Source organism: Erpetoichthys calabaricus, chromosome 2, assembly GCF_900747795.2.
Source record: "Erpetoichthys calabaricus chromosome 2, fErpCal1.3, whole genome shotgun sequence".
Lineage (NCBI taxonomy): Eukaryota > Metazoa > Chordata > Cladistia > Polypteriformes > Polypteridae > Erpetoichthys > Erpetoichthys calabaricus.
This window is the reverse complement of record NC_041395.2, coordinates 238,672,800-238,700,102: the sequence shown is the minus strand read 5'-3', so window position 1 is coordinate 238,700,102 and position 27,303 is coordinate 238,672,800. Positions and strand designations below refer to the sequence as shown.

General features: G+C 34.5%; 1 protein-coding gene across 1 annotated transcript in view; it reads right to left on the bottom strand.

Annotated features, from left to right (window-relative positions):
- Positions 1 to 27,303, bottom strand: part of dock1 (dedicator of cytokinesis 1) — an 870,017-nt gene that overhangs the window by 98,532 nt on the left and 744,182 nt on the right. Inside the window, exons 41-44 of the mRNA XM_051924023.1 lie at positions 15,342 to 15,483; positions 14,278 to 14,359; positions 7,123 to 7,207; positions 5,040 to 5,126 (exon numbers count right to left, since the gene is read on the bottom strand). Coding sequence (XP_051779983.1) covers positions 5,040 to 5,126; positions 7,123 to 7,207; positions 14,278 to 14,359; positions 15,342 to 15,483 — 396 coding nt within the window. The remainder of the gene's footprint in view (positions 1 to 5,039; positions 5,127 to 7,122; positions 7,208 to 14,277; positions 14,360 to 15,341; positions 15,484 to 27,303) is intronic.

Sequence of the window (27,303 nt, the reverse complement as noted above, 5' to 3'; positions counted from 1 at the left end):
CCACTATGACACACCTTTAGAGGAAATATAAAAAATATCAAGTGACTGCTTTTTGAAACAATTATATCTAAAACTATTATATCTTTATCGTGTTTTCAAGTCTAAATAAAGAATAAGTAAGTTTGGTATTTTTCAAGTTGAAGTTAATTCTTCACAATTATGGTATATGTTACTTTGACACATTTTTTCACATGAAATTACATTTATTTTTTACATTTTAAAAAACAAATAGGTCCTCTTGCTTTTTATAATAGAGCAGAATTGTTTCCTTTGTCCCAGTTACGAAGAAAAGCATTAAGATATACCAAATACATCCACTCTGAATTAGCAAAAGGTTTCAATAGAAGAAAGCCTGACCTTCATATTTCTAAGGAACGCTTGTGACAACAAAATTACATTTTAAAATAATACAGTCATCACATGTTCTTGATACTGTTTTCCTGAGGCAAAGATACATTTCTTGGTCACTTCTTTGTTTGCAGAGGTCATCATGGGAGGAGATATGACAACCCATGAGGTACCATGCGCTTGCCTGATGAAGAAAAATACTGAATAAATGAAACAGAGCGTAGTGATAGAGAAGACTGTAGGTGCCATAAACCAATTACCAAATCTTTAATGCATGATGAGTTGCTATTACTGAGGATAAAGTAAAAAAAAAGAATTTAAGGACAATATTTTTCAATAAAAACTCACTAATGCTTACTAATACTAATCAATCCGTAAATAAATGGGGCGAACATGCAGACTCATTGTAGAACCTGGCACTGTGAGACAGGAATGACGTCTCTTAGCTGCCACTTTGCCTATGCTTAACCATCTACACCACACTTCAACCTGATACAACTTAGCAACCAGCCCTGGAAAAGGGGATTAATCACTGAGATGCTCCACCGGTGGGACACTATCATATTTCAAAGTTTTTTGTGTATGTTGCTAAATAATCCTCAACTTACTCCAAAGCAGTAATGGTATTTTTAAATACCCAAGGGTGTCTTCTTTTAAATATATAATACATTTCCATGTTACCTGCTCTTTTTCATAAGCAAAATATGTGATTTGCACACATATATGCTGAGATGAGCAGTACATCACAGCTGAGTAATTCTGCTTTTATTAATGATCCCACCTATGTCACGTCACATATAGTGTAATGCTCACTACCATGAGATAGCTGAGTTTCAGACTCTTTCAATGATTTATGGTTATACACAGTATTGTTTATGCGACATCTCATCTTTACGTATTTTTATGCATTGTTATGCACAAGGTTCTCTGTGAGACTACATTTGGATTGTTTGGCTGATGTACAGTAAGACTTAAAAGTTTGTACTATTGAAATATCTTCTTCCAAAAAAAGAAAAAGAAAACATATGGTTGAGGAAGTCCTGGAAAAGTTACAGAATGCTAGTGACATGGAATATGGATATACTGAGTCACAGTTTTGACTCTGTTGAGAATGACGTGTTTGCTGAAGGACTCAAAGCTATACTTGATTTGTAAGGAAACTTTGAAATGCTGTGGCATGCAGTTTTGGCGTCATGGATTCAATTACCATATCTAAATGATGTCTGCTGCACATTCTCCCTTATGTCAGTTTTGTGAGCAGTGCTCTTCCACTTTCAGCTTCTTTGGATACCTGCTGAAACATCACTGAATGACACCATGCAAACTTGAATGGGGGACTGCCCTTTAATTTAATATTACTGAATAATTTCATGCCACCGCTCTGAGATTTACAATGGGGACGTCCCCATCGCTCCCCCTGGATGACTGTTACTGTTATCATAGTGTTCACATTGCCACAAGCACATGAGGGAAATAAAGGCTGTTGCAGCTAGTGTTCCATTTTTAATTGTACTTCATTTGAAAGTAAGGGTTTGGATAAGTACATAATTATATGTACATAGTTAAAAATTGCTTACTTGTTGCTTCAGAGTGATAAATAGTATACATGGGTGGGCATATGTATATTTTTTCTTAAAAAAATGCAGATTTTGTTTTTTAACCAATAATATATATACTGCAACTTGTTTAGGTGCAAGAGACTACATGTTTCCAAAAAGAGGGACACCTTGTGCCAAACAGTATGACTTTTCAGTGCTATGGGGTATGACATCTAAACCTGGTACAATGATAGCTGGCAGATTGGGGCACAAAAGAAAATTGATTCCAAGGTTGCACATCATAAATAGTTTTGATTATGTAATGTAAAATCCAATTTTTGAAAAGAAATCCCTAAAGTGCAATTTTTTTGTGTTTTGTTTAGTTGATTTTAGTATATACAAAGGTAAAAATACTTTCTTTTAACAATTTGAAGTGTTGTGCTCACTACTGTTCAGCAATTTGCAGCTCCTATATTACATAAGCAAAATAATAGCCATCTATTTTTGGGTATGTAACTTGGGCACAATGATGCCAAAAACCCCTTTGTGCATAAGGGGTTAATTAACAGGATAAATCATTTTTATTACTAAAGAAAAATAAATGTTCAGATTATTTCATGAAAGATATTAAGGACAACAATTAGAAGCTGATGTTATTATTATTAATATATATGAACATTATTATTATTATCCAGGTTTTGCTCCTGCCTTGCGTCCTTATTTTTGCTGGGTTATTCTTATTAGTGTTACTATTGTGAGGAAAAATATATGAATAGATTCACAAATGGAAGATACTGAGGACAGCAATAATATTGATAATAATAATAATTATTATTATTATTGGGTGGCACAATTATAGCACTGCTGTCTTGCAGTGAAGGTGAATGGGGTTCATTAGTTATTATTGTCTATTTGTCTACAGAACAGAGACAGCAATTTATAACTGGGTATCAACATTCAATGTCAATAACGATGCTTACTGATGCCTTTCCAAAATACTTCTAAGCCCCTTTGGACTGAAAGTGTTGCAGAGGAAGTCAAATTGGGTATTGGGCAAGGTAAAAAATGGCTGAACCTCACAACAATGGTTTGATTTTTTCCTTCTTAAAATGATATAGATACGCAGTTGTGCACTATGTATGTCTCACGATGATTGAAAAATTGACATATTTGATTAGTTTCAAGGTTTTTTACCACGCTGGGACTCCAGTACTGACTACCCCCATTATAAAACACAAGAGTGGGCTAGTTGTTCTTTTTTAATTTATAAAATATGCTTCACTTTAGAACACAATTTCAAGTAGAAAACTAATACATACCATGATTGTGAAGAAATAAATAACTTGAACAATACTGAACTTATCTTTCAATTTTTAAAAACATTTTCTTCTATAATAGTATTTTTTTCACTTTAAACATTCTTCTTTCAAAAACTGGATACGAGAGAGCAATTATGTTCAGCACCCTTAAAATCTTTTTTATTTGTAGACCAGTGTGTTTTATGCATCAGACTCTTTACTGTGGAGACATGCAGTACGGTGGGTAACAGTTTAAGCATGCTTGCTTTGGTATAATTATTTTTTATATTCTGTGGCAGTCTGCGACCCAGTAGTTGAAAAAAAACAAACTGATCTAAGGTATACAAATATAATTGACTTTTAAATGTATGGCGCGGGTTATTTTAAGGGTCTTAAATTGAGAACATGGCAAAATGTGAATTATAAAAGGAATGTTGGCCATTTTATCTTAAAAAAAATAATTGTTGGTTTGTATTGTGTTTCATTTTGAACATCACAGACTTTCCATTTGTATACAAGATTTTATTTTCAGCTATACAAAAAATAAGGATACTACATACATCTCAGTTTGTTTCTATGATTTATCATTTGGCCTTTGGAGAGAGGAGCATTGAAGCAGTACAAGACTGGAAATGTTTTGCTAGACATGCATGTAATGTAGCACTTCACATGTGAAATACAACAGTACAAGGGTATTCCATATTTGCATGGACATCTCAATATGTGTACAGAATTCAAGAAGACAAAAACCAACTGAAAACATAAATCTACTGAAAACATTAAAAATATACACAACTTCAAGCCAACAGAATGGGGACATCTGAACGTATAGAGGCTTCAAAATGTAACCAGTGTGCAAATACATTATACAAGTAAAAGGTTCTATGAAATATATATTAAACATGCCAATTATTATATATACAGAACAGTAAGCATTCTTTACGTCTAAAAGTTATACAAGATACTAGCCAATAATAAGACCTTATATCTTTCAAACATTTATTGTTAAACATTTCAGAATTTGCTTTTCTCTGCTAATGAAATTATTTGACTGATGTGGCACAAAATAGGCAACTTAAAATTACTGCATGCAGTATTAGGTGTATCTAAAGATAATACATTGCTAACGATATTGTTTAAATCAGAAGATCTTGAGAACAATGTAATGGAAAAAACTAAATAAATTCTTTGTGACTTTTTTAAAGATGATTAACAGCATTTCATAGCTACTTTTCCCAATTGGAAAATACATTTCAAATAAACAAACAAACAAATACTGTATAAAAAATGTATACTCATTAAAAATATTTACACAATAGCAGAACATTAACTATTAAGCTTCCATGTACTCTTGGAGAAAAGCATTTAAGACTACTATGTTCAAAATGGAACATTTCAGAAAGTGAAATTAAGGATTGGGACATGCATTAATCACTTGCTACATATATTAGAGTAAGAATAGTAGAATAAAGTGAAACAGCCATTGACTTTTGCAGAAAACAGGCACGTGAGAACTGATGCCATGAACAAATACAGACTTTTCTTTAAAATCTCCTGACTTCAAGGCTTTTATTACACTAAAGAAAAATATTGGTTTCATTGGCATTTTCACAACTGCTAATTAAGTCACATAAATCACACTTTTTGTTCGACACTTAGTCAATAACTAATACTGAGTGTTATACAATTTCTCCTAGCCTATCTTTTTTTCCTGAGAATTATATGAGTTCATTGATCAGTCTGTGCACACCACTGAAGCAAAAGGATGATATTGATTGTTTCCTCTTACACAAGACCAAAGCAGCTATTTGATTATGGGGGCTGGCAGGATGGTTTTATTAAGGATCTCACTTACCATAGACACTGATTTGACTTCAAACCACCTTAGTATCCCAGGTAACTTGTACGCCGTAACATAAGTGGTTCTTTCAATCCACATATTCTTAAAAAAAAAACAAAAAAACACATTTCACATTTAAATCCCTCTGTAACATCGACAAGAAAAACAAACACTGTATAATAATATACTAGATCCATAAATGAAGTTAGGTCTGGTGAAATTAAGTAAAATAAAAGCATTCTTTGATAAAATTCTGGAACCATCCCAAAAGATAATCAAGGTTAAAACATGCACTATAGTTAACATTGAATATACTATTAATTTTACTGATGTATCAATTTGTCATTTGACATTTATCTGAATTGGTTGATTTAAATTAATAATTTAAAAGAAATTTGTTGCCAAGTATGGCTAGAAGAAAACGTGTGGCCTTAATGATATAATTTGCCTAAAAAGAATTTTCTTTAGATAACAGAGAGTTTATGAAGTTTATGAAGTAAAAACGACAAAATACACTATAATAGTCATCTGTTGCTCTCTGTACGCAGTTTATCCAATTCAGGTTCACACAGAGCTAGAGTCTAACCCAGCAAAACACTCACGCACACCACTTTAGTTTACAGTTACCACTGAACCTAATATGAACACGTTTGGAACGTGGGGGGAGAACTGGAGTACCTGGAGATAAGTTCAAATACAAACTCCACATAGACAGTGACTGGGCCTGGACGCTAACTAACTAACAACACTTTTCAATGTTTTTACCTAAATGAAACTTGAAAAATTGTAAATCTACCACAGGAAACAAAACTGCAGTAACACTTTGTCTCTAAATATTACTTGAAATATAAACTTGTTTAAGTTGACTTTTAGCCATTGAAAATATTAGTGCTGTAGTCGGCGATGTAATACACTATCAAATAATATGGACTCTATTCCAGGACTGCATTTGATAAAAAACAGCATATTACAGTGCTAATGAGCTTAACACAAGCTCATCTGGCTAGTGACCGTAATCCAGCTGTTTGCCTTTATCTTGTGTAACTAGTGTGAGGTGTCCAAGAAAGCTGGTAGGACTAAACTTTAAAACATTTTAGAAGGTTCATGCACTTTTATGAAAGGGTACCATTTGCTATTGAATATCACTATTTTAGGTGCAATTTGCTTGTTACCAACTCTGGGGTCAAGCTAAAGTTCTAATTGGTTCACAGTTTTGACATTATTAATCCTGATAATATTTAAATTATGGAGCTGTAAGGCATTAGCCAGGATTTAAATGTTAAAGTATATATTCCTGTTTTTATGGTTACACTATTGAAATAACTTTACTAAAAAGAACATCCAAACATTGACTGGTCACATCATATTTTTCTCGGATTTGTTTTAAAATCTGTACAACTTAATTATGAAAAACCATAATAATATTGAACTATTAACAGTTTTAAAAAGTGACTCAAGAGCAATGTTTAGTTGTTATCAGGTGTAGCAAATACACTACTACTTAGAGGAAGCTAACCCTTAAGGGGACCATATATAAAATCAGTTGTGATTATGAAAAAAGTTTTCTGTGTGGTAGGCATCAAATAAAATAATGGGAAACCATATGTTTTAATATAAAAATTGTATTTTTCACTGTTTGCGGCACTCACTCTTACAGTACATATTAAAGTCACACACACACACATCATTAGTTAAGAGGCACCAACCAATGTAAGGCCATGATTTTATACTTCTGGAACAAAGCTGTGTAAACATAGTAAGAACAGAAAGAAAAACAAAACACTAGGCCAGAGTACAACATCTGGGAGACAGCAAAACTACTCACTGTACTACCAAATGTGTGGTACACTGGCAGAATGAAACATGAAATTCTAAAACATGTTCATTAAGTATAGGTTCCCCTTCACTACATTAAAGATAATGAAACAAACAAAAAATAATTGTATTTTAAGTCTACAGGAAATTTAGTAAATAAATGTATATATAATTACTGTAGGAGTCTCTCATTATTGTTTCATATATCCAAAATTATTTTTATTATAATTAATATGAGAAAATAAGCATTGTTTCACAAATACAGGAAAATAATGATACTTACTGCAAACTCATTGTCTGGATCCTTTTCTCCTTTTCTTACAGGCCTTGAGTACTGAAATTTGTGAACTTCATTTACAGTGTAAAAACTAAAACAAAAAAGTTCCATTATCATTCAACTATACAATATACATTTATGCACTTTAAAGCTTCATTAAACTGCTTAATTAAAACTCTTAAGGCAAAATAAGGAATCTATACCTAGAAATTGAATAAACAAAATACACACACATACTCATTTAAATACAGTTCATCCTTTAAATGCCAAAGAATTTGCACAGACTTAATTAGATTATTAGCTGTAGATCTCCATGGCAGTAGAAAATTCCTCATTAGCTATAAAGGACATATTAATCAAATTTTGTACACTTAGTTTGTTTATATATCTGTACTGTTAACTCTTGAATTCAGATAATACACAAGTCCAAAGTCTATGGTAAAAGAGAATCACCAGAAATGGCATTCCTTTAGCTGAAGGCTAATATCCTTTTATGATTATCATGTTATCATAACCATATCAAATGAAGTTCCCTTAAAAACAAAGAAGTAGGAAATGTAAGGTCTAAGAAGTTGCAGTAATTATTTTTTGTTGTAGCAAATACTGTTGTTAATCCATGTCACTAAATTAACAAATTTATCATTAGTAATCTTGTTTTGTGATTTTTTTCTTTTGTAAAACAGGGCACATTAATGCATATACTGTATGCATTCTTTTCACAAATGTTTTGTCTAAGGAGCAAGTCTCTTTTGATGACACTACTTAGAAAAGTAAATTATCACAGTAAAAATGATAATATACTGTTTCAAGAGGTAGCGAAGACAATGCCTTCATAAATTGTGGCATGTCACTGGAAAATGATAATTTACTCTTGTGTAGGTTGGAAAAGAAATAGGAAAATACCAGTTTTGCATTGATGAAACTGAATGCAACAACTGTCAATAAATTGTATTCATTCTTCTGATTTTTACATTCTTTCTCACTCTATGTTTAACTAAATGAAAAAAGGAAAATTATCAAATTAATCTAGCAATCATTGAGCAACACAAATTAAACAGATATAAAAGCCTGATTGCAACAAAATCCTTCATGCTTCAAGAAAAAGAGATCAATCAAACAGTCACGAAAATCAGGTATGCTTTAATCTGAATTAGTTGTTAATCAAATCCTATTTTATATTGATTCTCTTTCCTTTTATCTTAATAGTAAATATTTACATGTAGGGCTTGTGAAGCAAATTCATGAAAATACAGATCCACATGCTATATGCATCAAGTTATATTTAATAATGAATATCAACAATACAAATTGTACACACTGTGAAAGCAATTTTACAATAACTTTAAAAATGGACATCAGTTCAGCTGTTAAAACTTTTTTAAATGGTCAGAGCAATAAAGTCTATAATGAGTAGAAAACCTCCCAGTTTAATCAGATATCTAATGAAATTTGTAAATAATTTATTACAAAATTATTGGCACTAATGTTATGGATCTTCAAAAAAAAACCAAACTAAGATTTAAGATCCTATGAAAATGACTGTACTTGGATTCTATATGTAAAAAATTGACAGTCTACTTTTGGCCCTCCCTGCATGCATCTGAAAATTAAAAAGTCCAATCGTAACTAATGCCAACACTAGACTCTGTAACATGGTAATAAAAATATGACAAGTTGAAGAACATCAAAATGACAACTCCCAAAACAGCCCTTCTCAGGACTACATGATGTTAGATGTAGGCAACAACATAAAGGTTTGCCAATTAAACATCAAAGAAATTTCTAGACCTAAGTCAGAATTTCTGAGCCACTTAATGCATGAAGAAGACGTGGACATAGTAGTGATATAAAAAACTCAGTCAACCACCACCGGAACAGAGGAAGCATTGCAAGATATATCCTAATCAACGCTATACAGTATTATGCAAGGAATCGTAAAATATTCCAAGTCCTCTTTGATTAATTACAAAGTAGTATACAAAGACTCTGCTTATAATGTGTACATACTAGCAATAAAACTTTATGAGTCACAATAGTCGATGAATGTAAACCTCCTAGCTCAAACTGGCCTAGCTCTTTATTGCAGATTTTTCCACACCCAGTGATTTACATTGGAGATTTAACCTGTTATAGGGATACAAATATAATGATGTTGATGGAAATCTACTGCAAGAGTAGATCACATTTTATAACCTCCATTTAATTTACAGTGCGAAGGACAAAGGAACCAAGTTCAAGTAAGCAAGGAGAAGGAAAGAATACACACTTGACTACACACTTTATTACTCAGGTCCCTGTGAATGTAAACACAGCAAGACGTCATATCATAGAAGCCTTTCTGCATAGTCAGCACAGACCTGTAATACTTAATTATGGTATCAAAATACTACTAACAAAATCAGAATAGAATATACCACGCAGCTTTCAAAAAAATTACATACCAGGATGGGACCAATACCGCAATGAGCAATATGAATGCCACATACAACAACGAAGCTGCAACCAAGTTTTTAAGACAACTGAATGAGTAAAGGAAGAAAAAGAGGCAAGAGGCAGTTGGAAACACTAACTTCACCCACTTAAGCCAGAAGGCATGGCATCTTCTACAAAAACAGGGCAGCAACCCAGCTCCAACTCTTTCGAATATCAAAGTAACACCACAAAGTGTAGCATATAGATTAAAATGAGTATTGAAAGCAAAAATGGGCTCAGAACATGTCAGGACAACAAAGAAAAGGTTCAAAGAAAAAAATCACTCACTGCACTCTCAAACTTCCTGAGTGATTTCACTTCTGAGGAATTGATCACGGCGCATAATAGTGTGAAGAAGGGGAAAGCTGCTCGATTGAACAGAGTATTCTCAGAAAATACTAAATATTCTGAGATTAAAACTAAGTTATGGTTAACCAAACTGTTCAACAATTTCCTGAAAATGGGGAAACTACCAAAAAATGAACCACAGTCACTGTGATATTAAATCCTGGCAAAGACTGGACGGATCCTGCCCATTACCAAACTAAATGACTTCTCTACATTCTTTATAAAATAGTGGAGACGTTAATACTTCAACGCATCCAGCCCATAACAGATGCAACAACGCCTGTAACGCAAGTGGGTTACAGGAACAAATGCAGCTACACGGAACAAGTAATGGCCTTAACCACATACATTGAATCAGTGTATCAACGACAGCTTAAAACGGGAGCGGTATTCATGGACCTTACAGCAGCTTATGATACTGTATGGTGTGAAGGACTGATGCTCAAATTTATGGAGACAATCCCATGCATCAAACTCTGTGAGTCAGCATTGCTCAAATGCTAGCTAGAACAGGACGGGGTACAGATGCACAAACACTACGTACAGCAACACTTTCTCCGTTATAATCAACGGCTGAATACTGTGCACTGGTGTGGGTTCATGGAATAAATATATGCAAAATTGACGTTCAACTTAATAATGCAATGTGGCTTTCCTCTGCAGTAGTAAAATTGACCCAGCTTGTTTGGCTACCAGTTCTAACCAACATAGTGCCGTTGAAGTTACGTCATGAAGCTGCCGCTGTATGAGAGTTTGCTAAACATTGAGAGTTTGCAAACTCTTTATTATGTGAAGAGATTCAAAATCTACCTGACCTCTGATTGTGTTCATGTAAACCATCCTGGGCAGCTTTGACCGGTGTTGAGTTCCGTTTGGATGAGAAGTGGAAACAATTTTGGATTGCTGCAAACCCTGTTAATGCCCACCTCATCAACAATCTGACTACCCAAGTTCCTGGGTCTGAGCTAAGATGACACGAATGGGTACTACTGAGTAGACCAAGGAAGGTGCACTTATCTGATGCATAAATGGGGCATCGAAAAAACACCATCATGCTACTGTGGAGCTGAGAGGCAGACAATTCAGCACATATTAGACACGTCCAAAAAGGTGATCTGACGCCGGATTAAATCTCCTACTTCAGCTTCCATCCACTGCAAAAGACTATCTGCAGAGTCTAAATATTAATTTTTAAATATGTAATAGTGGTGTTTAAAAAGTCATACAAATATATGACAAATCATGCTGGATATCTATACTGATATGGTCTGAATAATGTATTCGGAATGAAAGGATGCCACATCATTTGATGGAAATTACCAACCAACAGAGGGCTGAATTCAAAGACACCCCAAAATTCAAAGTGAAAAAATGATGTGGCAGGCCAGTCCATTTTGCCGAAATTTCATTGCAGCAACTCAAAATCATACTCAGTAGTTTGTATGGCCCCCATGTGCTTGTATGTATGCCTGACAACGTCGGGGCATACTCCTAATGAGATGACGGATAGTGTCCTGGAGGATCTCCTCCCAAATCTGGACCAGGTCATCACTGAGCTCCTGGACGGTCTGAGGTGCAGCCTGGTGGCATCGGATGGACCGAAACATAATGTCCGAGAGGTGTTCTACTGGATTTAGGTCAGGTGAGAGTGGGGGCCAGTCAATGGTACCAATTCCTTCGTCCTCCAGTAACTGCCTGCATACTCTTACCACATGAGGCCGGGCATTGTCATGCGCCAGGAGGAACCCAGGACCCACTACACCAGCATAGGGTCTGACAATGAGTCCAAGGATTTCATCCTGATACCTAATGGCAGTCAAGGTGCTGTTGTCTAGCCTGTAGAGGTTTGTGCGTCCCTCCATGGATATACCTCCCCAGACCATCACTGACCCACCAACAAACCGGTCATGCTGAACAATGTTACAGGCAGCATAACGTTCTCCATGGCTTCTCCAGACCCTTTCACATCTGTCACATGTGCTCAGGGTGAACCTGCTCTCATCTGTGAAAAGCACAGGGCAGCAGTGGTGGACGTGCTAGTATAAAGAAGATAGAAAGTAGAAAAATACTTCAGTGGGGAGCACTCACTCATGGTGATCAACAGAAATAATCAGATATGTTGTAAGATGCCTCATATTTCAGTATTACTTTGATAACTCGGCTTAGATAATAGAATAGCATTCATGTTGCTGAAGTCCGTTATTTTATGATAGCAACTATCAAAACATTAAAATTCCAAGTGTTAAATTTGCAAGGAAACAAAAGCAGGTCTAACTTGTAAGAATGTAAAGAATTTGTGCCTCTTTATACAATCCTTATATTATTTTGCTTGTGTCCATCCGTGCTCAATATAATTAACGGCTGCCACAACTACTATATCCCTCCACAACAATAGCGAGGAACCAGTGTTCCTGGCAGAGTTTTGGTCTTAGGCTTATCTTCAAGTCTTCAATGTGACCAATTATCGACTGTGGTATTTGACTGTTTATTCGGTGCATACTTTGTTACTCACCAAAACTGCATTATGACACTACCATTTTACACCTCCTTTTTCCTACACTTCAACGTAAGCCTCCTGATAAAATGAAAAGGCACATACAGCCTAGCTGCGGCCAACAAAAACGATCTTGCCGGCCTACATACTCAAACCAAAGCACAGAAGCAGAAAAATCTGCATTATGCCAGACCAACCAGCACAGGCAAGATGCCTTAGAACAACAAAGACAATGTATGACAAAACACAGAGCCACATTATCCAAAGATCAGTGGCAGCAAGTCTTGGACCTAGACAGTAAAAGAAAAACAAATTACATACACAACCTTTTTGAAGAGCAGCAGCAACTGCCAGACAACAAGAAACATTACAGGGATTCCATAACACTGACAACTCAAAACAAGATATTCCCTTTATATTACGGCGTACACAATTCCCCATTTGTTTAACATATTGTATGACTATCACCAAGTCACAAAGACAAACATTTAATAACTGGAATTTATTTGCCAGGCCCTGTCTTTACCCATGGCCAGTTTTACACTACATTTTCCAGAGTTACATCGAAACCCGGGTTAAATGTACAGGTACTTGCGGGTTACACACGGAGGATTATTTTCACTGACAATAATGTTTATGCAACAAATTGCGTTTTTCTGACAATTATTATAGACGTTGGTATACTACGTAACCTGACAGCCACACTTCACACGTACTGACTTACATGTGCCCTGCATTTCCTGTCTTATCCAACATGTTCTGAGCAAATGATGTTGCCAGTACCAATATAAACAGCATTTTACTTGTTTTCAGAAAATTCCGATGGGAACAAAAATACTTAATTGATTTATGTTTTGATTCTTATATGTAGGTAAAAAGATATGCCAATATCAGCATTCCACAAATACATAACTTGTAATGGCAAAACTTAATAATACAATGCTAAAATAAAATACCACAGTTTTATATACAAATATTAAACTGTGAAATTAATTTAAGATTACCTTGGCAGAAGACTATAATGCTATTGGTCTAGTAAATTGCAATCCAAAACATATTCGGTTTTTCAAACTGCTCAATAATTTCAGAATAAGAAATTTAAGAAATTTCAGTTATTACTTTAATAGTTGCACTTTATATTGTGCATTCTTTACCAAACACTTTAACAGAACAGCATTAAACTTGATTTTATTTATTTACTGTACATGCATATAAATACATCCAGATGCTATAATAGACATACTCTAATATACAAAAATGCTTAAATTAACTGCTAAACCTGATGCAAGAAACTGCTCATGCTCACACAGTGAGTAGGGACTGACTGGACAAATAGCTAAAAACATTAAATACATATCAGCTTACATGCATAAAATGTAGCTGTACACAGCTAATTAAATAATAAATTGTCCAGTATATGCTGTTTTGGTCATTACTGTAATGCTTAACAGCAATGTATTATGAATATATGCAACAATGTATTCTTCTAAAGGACACAAACAGAACTAATATACATTTCATTTTTAGAGCAACACACATTTCAAACAAGAGAGCATGGCTGCACTATGAAAATGAATGGGGTAGAATAGCAAGCAGCACAAGACTGAATACCAAAAAGAAAAAAAATATGGGAAAAATGAAATAGAGACACATCAATAAAAATGACTAGCACATAATATAAAACATTGGTCATAATAGGACTTTGTAATAACACCATCACATTGCCAGCACCATGCTTCACAGAAATAAATTGCAATGTCTGTAATGTACTATTTGAATGACAGAGTTATACGCAAGATGTGCGTTGATTGCTTTTCTTAATAGAAACATTCTTGGAAAATTATTACCTCAATATTTGCTCAGATACAGCCTTGTTCTGAAACTTTGGAGGAAGCTCCATTATTGGCTTTACTGTAAAACACTGAATGTCTTTTACAGAAAGTCAAGGTAGAAACAAATGTAAACTTCTGAAAGAAGAAAACAAAGCAGATGGGAGAAAAACTTGTCAATTTACAAGTTTAAGCACTGTAGCTAGTGTGTGATACCAATTTGCACTTACACTTTGTTTGCAGGATTCATTTCCCACTAAGAAATCTATTCTTTGACACATTTCTCAGTTGTAAATTACTAAAAAAATTGCTTCAGTTTGTTGTTTTAAACAATGACTAAAAGGGATTCAGCTGTCTTCATAAAATAGCTATTATAAAAAAGGCTTTAGGTAACACATGCAATAGTACATATGCACTTTAAACACGATCTATTAAAAGTTAATATTCTGAATCATTCAATGTAATAAGATATACAAGATTCACTATTAATATGAGGTTTTTTTTACATCTTCTAGTGGTAACTAAGTCAAAACAACCATGAGATAACTGTCTTTGATCAAATAATACTCCAGGTATCTGAACTTTGGTGAGAATAAAATATAAAGAATTACAGTGAATAATTCACATGCTCTTATGGTTGTGTTGAGAACAGGACAGTTTTGCTTCAGTACAACTTTGTGCTGGAACACTGACTGTGCACAGCAGGACTGCATATTCATTGAACAGAACACTAATTTTGGTAACAGCATTCAGTTTACATTCATGCTTCCTGGTACATCGCCTAATTATAAAAATCCACAGGTTAACACATACTGTATGTTAATACCATAAGGATGGATCAAAATGATGAGATACTCTAGAATTTTTCTGTAACCTACTGATTAATGTAGCAATGACATGCAAGCATACAGAATAACACAGAAACTGGTATTCATACTGAACATCCCAGCATCTATATGAAATGTCAGTTATACTGTAATAGAAAGGGATTAGGGGGAAAAAAAAAATCAGTAAAATTTTAGACATAAACTAGAACTAATGAGACATTTATCAATATTAAACAGTAAAGTTTTCAAGGATACTCTGTCCTGAGGAGTTTCTTATATCTTCACCAGGTGGAGTTGTTGTTTTCATTTTTTCTGAATTAGGAAACTGAGTCAACAGTCTTGCTTCAAAGTCCTCACGTCGCTCATATTCCTTTCCTCTATAAATAAACATCTTGTTCTAAAATTACATAAAATGTAATATATATATGTTATTATTGATGCAAAATCCAAGGTAAACATTTAAAAGAATACTGAAAATATTGCAACTATCATAGATAACTGCAAACAAAAATACTTCATTTTTAAATCGCACTCTTCAGATTGTACCTTGGTTCAGAGTGCTGAACATATTACCAAATGCAACAAAAACGATTATATACATTCAGGTACAAAAAGTGCAGCACATGAATAAAATTTACAAATACTGTAGAAACGGGTAAAAATCCTACCACAGTTACAAAGATGATAACATTCTTTTTCAGGGGGGAAAAAAAGTTTTCTTATTGACATTTTATGCCCGTTGAAAGCTCAGACAGGAACCTCTTAATCTTAGGCAGTACAACTAATGTAAAACTCCAATTACTGGATGTTAATTCCTGAAATTTGGACAAACCAAAAAGATTAAATTTGCACTGAGAGTGGAAAAAAAGAGCGCAGCACCTTTAAACCTTTCTTTTATTTACAGTATATGGCCTGTGTGTAACACTGACTTTCTAGGTTTTAATTCTATGCTTGGATTCCTATGAGGCAAAACTAATCAAATAAGAAATATTCAAGTGTTTCTTACTGTAGGAAGGGTAGGTATTTCAGGGGGTGTTAAGGCAAGGGATGCAGTACAGACGGGGATCAGCATGCCCTGACTTTGAAAAAGCATTTTAGGATTGAACATAAGCTAGTGTTGCCCACTGGGAACAAATGAACAGGAGTACAAGTAAGAGAAAGAAACACAGCAGGAAGTACAATAGAAGTAAAAAAAAGTTGTGAACTTCAAGGAAGCTGAAGTGACACAGTAAGCTAGCTGCACCTTCAATTGCGGTCTTGAAGGCTGATATGTAAAACATTCCAAATTAGTAAGTATGCTGGACTTTTCCAGTGTACTTGATGTGAATTTCAGTAGCTTCAAATAAAGCATTCAGTATTACAAAATTGGTGGGGGAATATGTGCAGCACATCATGTAAATGTGTCAGACACTACCAGTGACATGCCGTGAGTCACTAAAATGACACGAGTCAGAGCTTTAAAATGTAATAATAATACATTTTATTTATATAGCACCTTTCTCATGCTCAAGGCGCTTAAAACAAAATGATACAAATACAGTAGGTTCTGCATAGAATAATAAACAAATAAACACAGGATATACAAAAACATTAAATAGAATAAAAGAAATAATAAACAAGAGTATAAAACTAAATTCAATATTAAAAGAAATGCCTGAACAAATCACATAAATTACCCTGATCACTGGACAGAGTGCTAAGAGTTAGGTTATGGTAAATGCTTTCCTGAACAGATGAGTTTTAAGTTGTTTTTAAAAGAATGAATGGAGTTAGCAGATCTGATTAATTAAGGGAGGTCATTCCAAAGTCTGGGCGCTATACAGCTGAAGGCCCTTTCACCCACAGAGTGCACGTTAGTGTGGGACACAACAAGATCGGCAAAAACAGAGGACTTTAGTGGGTGAACAGGAGCATAGCGATGGAGAACATCATTGATGTAGTCCGGTGCAAGACCATTTAAAGCTTTGTAGGTTATTAATAGAATTTTATACTCGATCCTGTAAGACACAGGGAACCAGTGAAGACGAAGCAGGAAGGGTGAGATGTGATTACTGTTGCTGGTATGTGTTAAGACTCTTGCAGTGAGTTTTCAATCAAATGAAGCTGTGATAGAAGATTTGAAGTGACACCTGCCAGTGGGGAGTTAACAATAATCAATACGGGATGTGATAAAAGCATGGACAAGTTCCTTGGCATTACAAAAAGGAGAGGAATGAGCAAAACACAGGATATGTTACAGAGGTGGAAGTAAAAAAGTTTCTTTATGTAGTTTATGTGGGTGGAATAAGAAAGGGAAGAATCAAAAATGACACCAAGGTTCCTTGCATTAAAAGAAGGTCTGATGAGATCACCATCAAGAGTGACTGAAAAGGAGCTAATTTCCTTAAGTTGAGCGTTAGTGCCAATTTGTATGGGTTCAGTTTTGTTGTAATTTAATTTTAAAGAGTTCTGCTCCATCCAGGTATTAATTTCACCAAGGTAAGTTGTGAGCTGAGAAAGGTCTGCTGAAGTTTCACTTTTAACATTAAAATAGAGTTGAGTATCATCTGCATAAAAATGATAACCAAATGCAAAGCTACAAATAATATGAATATGAATATGTATGCTATCCTTTTTCATCATTACCAGTTATAACTATCATAGCCTAAAATATATAATTAAACAACCAAAGAAGAGATGTTTGCTGGTGCAGGAACTTGAAATAAAAACAATATTCAATACATGAATGTTAAATGATTAATGGCTTCAACTGAGTGTTTAAGCCCTGCAGGCCTATGGAAAACACTAACATCCAGTTATAATAAAATCTATATTCTACAGAAAAAACTAGATACTCAATTGCTATCAGCCACATTTTACTCATTACTTTAATGAAAACATGCAGTTAATTAACAAATAATGAAAATGTAGTATCCTTTAAAATGGGTATAAAGCATCCTGATCAGTTTTAATTCCAAAAGAAAAAATCCAAGCTAGTCTAAACTAACTCTCAGGTAATCTGAAGTGTTTCTAAATTGTAATATGACTAGAAGAGTACCAACAGAAGTTATTTCTATGATTATGATTTTAGTAGTGCCATTAAAATAAACAAAAAAGTGTAGTACTACCATGTTTGACTGTCTGCCTGTTTAAGATACAAATTACAAACAAATATTAATGAACTTGATAAAGACAAGGTTTTCTTCAAGCTTACTTACAGAGCCAGCCATTCAGAATGAGTGAGGAATACTGTGATATTTTGCATTAAACATAATTTTAACATTTCAAAAATATTCAGTGATGTGACTGCACTACCTCAAAAAACCTTGGAGCATTTATGCTTCTACTAGAAAAGGAATGCATATGAATCTTGAACAAGGATCAGCACTCATTTTTTTTTCCATCTATAGAACTAAATTTCTATACTTTTATTCAACTTAAATTGTTATACTCTAGTTTGTGAATGTAAATAAGCTTACATCCATAAGGCAAAACTATTTTTGAGAGTAGAAAATAAAAACACTACTAATAATACAATTTCTTTCATTGTTATTTTCAAGACACTCAAGAACTGAGTCTTATTCCTATGATTAAAAAAAATTGCTGTATTATTTTTGAAAAGTATTGTGTTACCTCAAAAACATATTGGATGTGTATATTTAAGCACAAAAATAAAGGAATAAGGTGAGTAACCAGGGTATGGACAAACCCAGCTCCTTAAAAACCTCCCTTTACATGTATGAGTACACTTCTGGAGTTTTCTTTTGGCAAAATGCTCCGACATCATTAAAATGTGCAAAAAAAAAAAAAAAAAAAAAAAACACTTAAAAATCATCATTGGCTGCTGTAAGTCTGAAAACAAGCACAAAGCCTGTGATAATTTTCTTGTGTTTTATACTTGTAAACACGTGCCGTCCTTCATTTGCTGTGAAGTACATGATATCCATTCCCTTTTTATATCCTCAACCAGAGCCACAATGAAGCGACTGAAGAGAGGAGAGGCATGTGCCTGCCTCGGCTGGTTAAATACAAGATGGACCACTGCATTCTGGATTATCTGCAGCGGCTTGACAGCCAGAAGTGAGTTGCAGTACGTCAGACACGACAAGACCAAAGCCTGTGCTGCATACTCTGCCAGATAAGGTCTGATCTTGCGGATGTTGTACAACTTGAATCTGCATGAACGAGATACGGTAGAAATGTGGTCAGAAAAAGATAGCTGCTCATCAATTACCACCCCAAGGTTGTGAACCGACCTGGTGGGTGTTAGTGACAGTGAGTCAAGTTGTACAGAGATGGGGAGATGAGCAGACTGGTTTGCCGGGATCACAAGCTTCAGCCCTGCAAAGGATTAGTGTACCAGTACATGTGCTCCTTGCATTACGCCCAGTGCTGCTGGGGTAATAAAAATGTAGGTTGTTTAACTTCAATAAAACAAGTATTGAGTTAGGTTTCGTATTACTTTAAATGGTAATTGGACTACATAAAACATGTTACTTTTAAAATGTTACCCCCAAACTGCTCCTGAGATTGTGTTGCTGAGCTTAGCATTCCATGTTCAACTTGTCAACATAAATGTAGCGAATTCTGAAATATTGAGGCAGATTATTTCAACTAGGAGAAGGAATAATGTGATTGTCTGAGCATTTGGTTCAGGAAATGTATCTTGTTGACACTACATGTGGCTGCTGAAAGCATGTGTGGAGCTACACATGCACCGGGTAACAGAGTGCAACAGACATGCATAGACTATAAAATCCTTAACTGAAACCCAGTTCGGGTTTACATGGCCAAATAACCATATTATTTGGAGAGAAATCTACATGTGTTTGCCTGGTTTCTCAGAGATCAATAACCCATTTTCACTAGCCGGAATAAGGGTTTAAATGGGATTTTAGAAACCAGGTTTCTGTGAATAACCAGGTTATTAAACTGCATATATACACACTCATTATTTGCTTATGCTGGTATGATTGTGCATGCATGTCTAACAGCAGCTAGTAAGTGAGAGGGCATTTTTCCACTGTGATAAGAAACACGTGTTCAGAGAAAATGTAAAACATAATGGTTTATAAACTCAGTATAGTCAGAGTAGAAAGTTCAAATTGTCTTTCAAAATAACCATAGCAAATGAACTGTACAATTCCTTACTAAATGTATTTAAATGTTTACAGTGTGAGATTACAAGAAGCAATCAAATGGCTAAGAAATGATTCCTCATGAGTACGACTTTGGTAATTTTTGCAGGACAATAACGTAATACAGCAGCTCACATGTGATATACTGCAGGCAGTGGTTGCACTATACATTTTTCTTTGCTCAGTTGCTTCTACATGGAAGACTCCAATTCATACTGCCGCTTATCACTGTGGATATTAGAGTGCCTGTAAGCAACCAGACTTTTCCTATTAGTGCCATTACTAAAGGGTCACAAGTAATAGAATACCACCATTGGCATATAATATGATGCTGATAGGTTATGACAAATGTGTTCTGAGATTTTTCATATAAGGAAGACAGAAGCTTATTAATCATGCTGCTGGAGACTGGCAGCATGATGCATGTTGATTAGCACATGCAAGACAGAATTTCACTGTACTCTGTATGCATGACCATATTGTATCTATAAATATAAATATATATATAGCCAGTCTCCTTTTGAAGATGTCATGCACAAACTATTTCACAATGTGTGTGTCATAGCAAGACACGGATCAATACTTGACTGGTGATGCGCCAATAGCCTCAATTGTAAAGCACCAATGAAGGCAAGATATTTTTTTTTAATCTATAGAAAAAGCTTAACAGGCTTTGTCAATATACCAAGAAAGGCAAATGAGAAGGTTATAAAGGATTTACTTTCCTTCTAACCACTGTAAAAAATTTTATGATGAAACCAACATTACCATGGCTCATATAAATAGGCATGGTCAATGTCTGAACTCCTGCCTTCAAGTCACTCAAAGTCAGATCTAAACAATATAACCTGAGATGAAACAAGGTACCATTTCTTCAGATAATGTTTGTCAATCCCATTTTGGGGATTGATTTAAGATTAGGTTGAAAATGCCAAAAATATTTGTGGAAACAAATATAAAATTGCTTTATTAATATGATCTCAGGTTTTTTGTTGTTCACTTGTAGAAACTCAGTGTCTATGAAAATGGAATATCTGCATTTTAGAAAGCAGGACTGACTAATGTCTGGGATGGAAGAACTTGAAAGGAGTCCTGCCTCTTGCAAATATACCCACAATAAACTGCACTTTTACCTCACTGACCTAATGTGATGGCAACGGGGAAGAAGAGAAGGCGTTTACAGTTAAGCATATGTAAGTATATAGTTAAGTAAGTCAAGCATATAGTGAAATAAGTTAAGTTAGTATATTAAGCAAGTTAAGCATATATTTCAACTTGAAATATTAACTGTTTGTTCATTTATTGGTATCTACAACATTGCCGTGGCTTGCATTTCTGAATATTTAATGTATGAGTTAACTAGGCATAGCAAGACAAGTTTTCCATTAAGACAAAGTCTTGACAGATTTAAAGGATGCTGATGAAAATCATTTGTAGAAGTAAGTGTCTAACATTTTGGTTGAGGTGTAAATTCTATTGAAATATGTCTATCTCCTTGAAAATCAACTTATGTAATTTCTAAGGCATAGTGATAATGAGACACACTGGATAATGGCAAAATACTAGTTGTTAATTAGATTTTTTTTCCTTTTTCAAATCAGATTTTGACAGCAATTTGCAATCAACTAAACTTCTCTAAGAATGCAGCTGAGGATCAGCATACAACGTGATGAACCGTAGCATTCTGGCACAGAGAGAGATTACTAAAATCATGCACTCTGTTTCCTAAAATTAAAAGGGGATAGCTGTCAAGCAGATTGATATTTCACAGCCTGAGGTAGTTCTCTCTTGAAAAAGATTATGTGGGCAAAGTTGTGTGTAACTATTAAAAAACAAAACTGAATACTTGATTTATGCAGTATGCATGTGCCACACATACAAATCTGCCTTTATTATACTAAATCAGAGCCTACATTTATATTCCCACCCTTTCAAATCAGAATCAAATACACCATATACTTGGAATGGAAAGCACCAACTATGATATGGCCAGTTTATCTTACTGTGAATAAGTTACATAAAATGATTACCACAAGCAAATTTTATCAAGAGCTATGGGGAATGGGAGCAGAAATAAACAGACTGGGAAAATTACATAACAAGAATTGCACAGAAGTAGTAAGGTAGAGCCTGCAAAAGAAATTTATGTGACACAGAAAGAACATTTAAACTGAAGGCAGCCTAGTCCAGAACACATATGGGCCTAAATCAATATCAACTGAAAAAACAATCTAAACTGAGTGTATTTTGCTCCTGTAAACATCTGAAGTTTGCCTGTAATCAGAGAAGTAAATAATAATCACAGAATTTTAAAGGTTATGGCATTAAATCCATAACAAATCATAAATCTTAATACATAAATGTAAGAAAAGTCACATCCCATACAGCTTATAGAATTGCATATAATCCATAAAGAAAGGTTTTTCCTCCCTTCTTGAGAATGTCATAAAAAGTCTGATGAGAACAGGCGATTTTGGGAATTGGCATGTTAATGACAACAATTCATCTAACTCTGAAAAATAATAAAAACAAAATGATCAGGTCCAGATTTGAAGTTCCCCTACTATCTCCTACACGTTTTCTGTGTATTTACATATATTCAGTTATAATATATAGTATTTTGAATTAACAGTGATTCATCTTATGCATGTACTGCATATACACAAATTAACACAAAATTAACATAAGCGGCACTCACTTTTAAGCTTTTGCTTGCTGCAAAAAATAGGCAATAAGAGTAAACCAATTAGCAACATACCTGCAAATATCAAAGTGAATTAATAATTTGTAACCTTCTACTGAAATACACCAATGTTAAGAAAAAAAATATGTTAAACACATACTGTATTTTGATACTTTGATGGGCTTAGCACTACAGATGCTTATATTATTACCACATTCAATAATCAAAGATAATCAAAAACAGAATGTAAAATATTGCCCTCTTCATTAATATGTCCATTAGTAGTATTTTAACTATTTCCTACATAGGTAACTATTTACAGTAAGAGAACATCAACAGAATCCAAAAATAGTACAAACATAGTACACTCTGCCTTTTCTTCATCAACCTACAGTTTAAAACAGGTTTCTTCCAGGAGGTTAATTAATTCTGTATTTTTGCACATAAACATATGGAAGCAAAGTATAACAAGGGAAATCAGAACAAAGTTACATTTGTGATAAAGCATAAAGAGAACAAAACCTACAAAACAACTGTAATTCAATACTTGTCAAACTAGGCAAGAAATATAAAATGTGAAGTTGATCATCTCAAGCAGGACAAAACAAAATAAAAAGTGTCCGATTTCTCATTTGTGAAATTCTCCCTACACCTTTTCATACAATATAGAATTCAAAATAATATTTAATGCATCAGGCTTACATTTTTGGCATCATCAAAGTGTCAGATCATTACTAACAAATTACTCTATTATAACCATATCTAATTTCACTCTGAATGTGCTGTCTACGTAGCTTAACCAACTTTGGGGAATTGCATGGCAACAAATTATTCCCTGAACCATATTTGGCTGTGTACTCCATTAAACTGAAAGAGAACTTACATTACTTTCATTCACATTATGTGGTTGGTTTCCCTTAATAGATTTCATCTTGTATTATAAACAATCCATATTAAGCCTTTAAATTGTCAATGCTAGTAAACGAAAATACTGTACATACAAAAGAAATAATCGGGTTTTTTTCCCCATCTATTTAAATCACAAATTTAATCAAAATTAATAATACTCAAAATAATACAGTTCTCAGGTATAAAATACACAAGAGTAGCAGTCATTCATTGATCACTAAGGATATGTCAAGAAAGAGAAAATGCAAACATGCAACAAACAAGTTAATCCAGTTTACTGCCATGGGGAGATAGAGCCCGACCCTACCGACACTCACTCAAATTAGTTTAATTGGCAAATGTAAATTGGCCCTAATACACGCAAGTTCACAGTGCCTGAGCCTATCCCAGTAGAATCAGACACAAGCCAAAAACATATTCCAGACAGTATACCAGTCAATTACTGGGAACACTTATGTACATTACACTTAATTCATACTGGGCCAAATTAGAAATGCAAATTAACCACCATAAACATTTGTAGGATGCAGAAGGCAACCTAAAGCTTGACAGAGGTCAGGTCAGGTTGGCGATTCTTCGAAGAGACACATTATCAAAGGAGTCCAGTTTTCGTCTCAGGTACACTGGATAGCGTCCATGTCTCGCAACCATATAGCAAGACTATATCTATATCTAAAGCCTGCTATAAACTTGTACAAAAACATGGAAAATGATAAAACTCTACAAAGTCGATTCTTGTACTGAGGTTTAAGCCCAGGACGCAGGGGCTATTTACATGTAATCTGAACAACATATAGCCATCAGGGAGTGGTGGCTTCTAGGAATGCAGTCACACTACAAATTACGTCTTGTACCTCAAACATCAATTTGGAAAATGAGTTGGCATCTAGTATTATTTACAAGGGAATTTCAAAACAGACCTCATTAGAAGAGAGAGTAAAGATGAAGAATAGCATGAATATTTGAGATGAAAGTATACATGTGTTAAACTGAGGTTTCAGACTCTTAGTAAGGAGGAATAATTCATTCCCACCAATTACTTATAATTGTGACTCTCTAAACTCTCTAGCCAACATGTTCTCTCACAATTCACACCCAAAGTTCATACCCAGCCAATCTGCATTATGAAAAAAATTACTGCATCACATAAAAACATGTTTTCAACAATATGTCATTGCAGGTTTTTCATTATATTTTAATATCATACTGGGTACCATTTGGTGCAAAAGTAACCTTATTACTTGTATAAACTGTCCTGCAATTTACCTAAGCAAAAGCTAGAGTCAACATCATGGAAACTGCATCAGAGAACATGTCAGGATCATCAGGATCAAACTGCTGCCCCAAGCCTACTGTAGCACATTTCACTTCTTTTGATCACATCCACACTGATCTGTCTGTCTTCTGTCACAAAGATTCAACTTTAAAAGCAACAGAAGCTGTATACTTTCTTATACTCTGCTCCCACATGCCCCCAGCACTGAAGTTTTTATCCTTATATATTTTCTCAGATGGCTGCTTTATTGAATCACTCTTAGTTTTATTTTCTCTACCTTCCCAACTTTGCATATTCTTTTCAAGGCATAAACCTAACGAATGCTCAAAGGCCAAAAACATCTCTCAAATTCTTTTAGAGTGGAATTTATATTCACATTTTTTTAAATTTTTGACTCAAACAACCATGTCAGATCATTTCAATTACAAATAAAAGTATAAATATGCTCAAATGTAAAGCAAGATCTAGTCCACCATCATGGAACTTGCATAATTCAATTCAAGGATCAGTTTAAGACTGAGATCAACTGAGACTTGCTTTTGTCGACTGCTGTTAAGCTGTGCTTGAAGCTACTGTGCTGTAGTGTAGGTGCCTACCATGATTTCTTTTGCAGTTTCTCTAAATGAAATGCCTAAACTTAAAGGAAATAATGCTCTGTCTCATTTCATTTGTTAATTGCAGTTTTTTTTTTGTTGCCATTAACAGTATAATATTGTCCAAGTAGTACTTCAGAGGGTGTAGTAACACAGTCTGTTACAAGTCTGCTTTAAGACAGACAGAGGGTGTTTAAGTAATCAACAGAAGTTGGGACACATGTGCAAATTGTCTGCTTCACTTGAAAGGCTTAATTTATTTTAACTGCTTCAGAACATCAGTAGGTTGTAACCTATTAGTTGTTCCCTGAGGAAGGCCCATTTGTAATATTCTACTGTTTTCTTTTTCAGTTTTTTTCTGACCTGGACCTTTGCAAGTTTATTTACCTTTTCACCATTTTAGGTCATTCATTGCATTTCAACTGATTAAATTTGAAGAAAACAGAAAAAAACTGAGGTGTTCTAAAACCTTTGATTAGTAGTGCATATATAAGAAACCAGTCTGAGATGATTTGAGCTTTGTGACATCTGAAGATGGGATGGACATGGTCAGCAACAATACTGTGGTAGGCTGTGGCATCTAAAAAATGCTCAGTTGGTACTAAGGGGCCAAAAGTGTGCCAAGAAAGTGTCCCCCCACACCATTACACCACCACCACCACCACTGGCCTGAACCGCTGATATAAGACAGGATGGATCAATTTTTTCATGCTGTTGATGTCAAATTCTAACTCTACCATCAGAATGTTGCAGCAGAAATCAAGACTCATCAGACTTGGCAATGTTTTTCCAATCTTCTGTTGTCCAATTTTAGTGAGCCCATGTGAAATGTAGCCTCAGTTTCCCGTTCTTAGCTGTCAGGAGTGTCACCCGGTGTGGTCTCCTGCTGCTGTAGCCTATCAAAGGCATTTTTGACACAAGAACTGCTGCTCACTGGATATTCCAATAGATCCCCAGTTTCTGAAATACCCAGACCAATAACCATGCCACATTCAAAGTCACTTAAATCACCTTTCTTCCACATTCGGATGCTCAGTTTGAACTTCAGCAGGTCATCTTGACAATGTCTACATACCTAAATGCACCGAGTTGCTCCCATGTGATTGGCTGATTAGATACTTGGTGTTGAACAGGTGTACCTAATAAAGTGGCTGGTGAGTGTATATTCACATAATCTTCCACAGCATGGACTTCTGCCAGTTCACCTTTTCTATATTTTGTGAAATTTACTTGCGCACTTATTCTAATTTCTCCTTTTATCATCTTGGCAAAAAACTTTTATATTAAGGATAAACATACTAGTCCCTCAAACATAACTTATTTGTATTCACTAATTACAGAATTATAGTATATTGAACTTACTACTTCCCTATATTATGGTACTTTACACAGTATGTATATATACAGCACACACGCATACAAATATATATATATATATATATATATATATATATATATATTATATATAACTATATATAATTTTGCAATGTCAGTGAGCGACTTGGAAAGATTTTCATAGTGGAAAGGGCTTTTGAAAGTTCATGCAATTACTGTAAGTGCCAGTGGGAACATCTTCTCAATAAAAGGTTTTGTCAGAAGCTGGCAAGAAAAAAGAACACCATAAAAGCATGCAGCACAC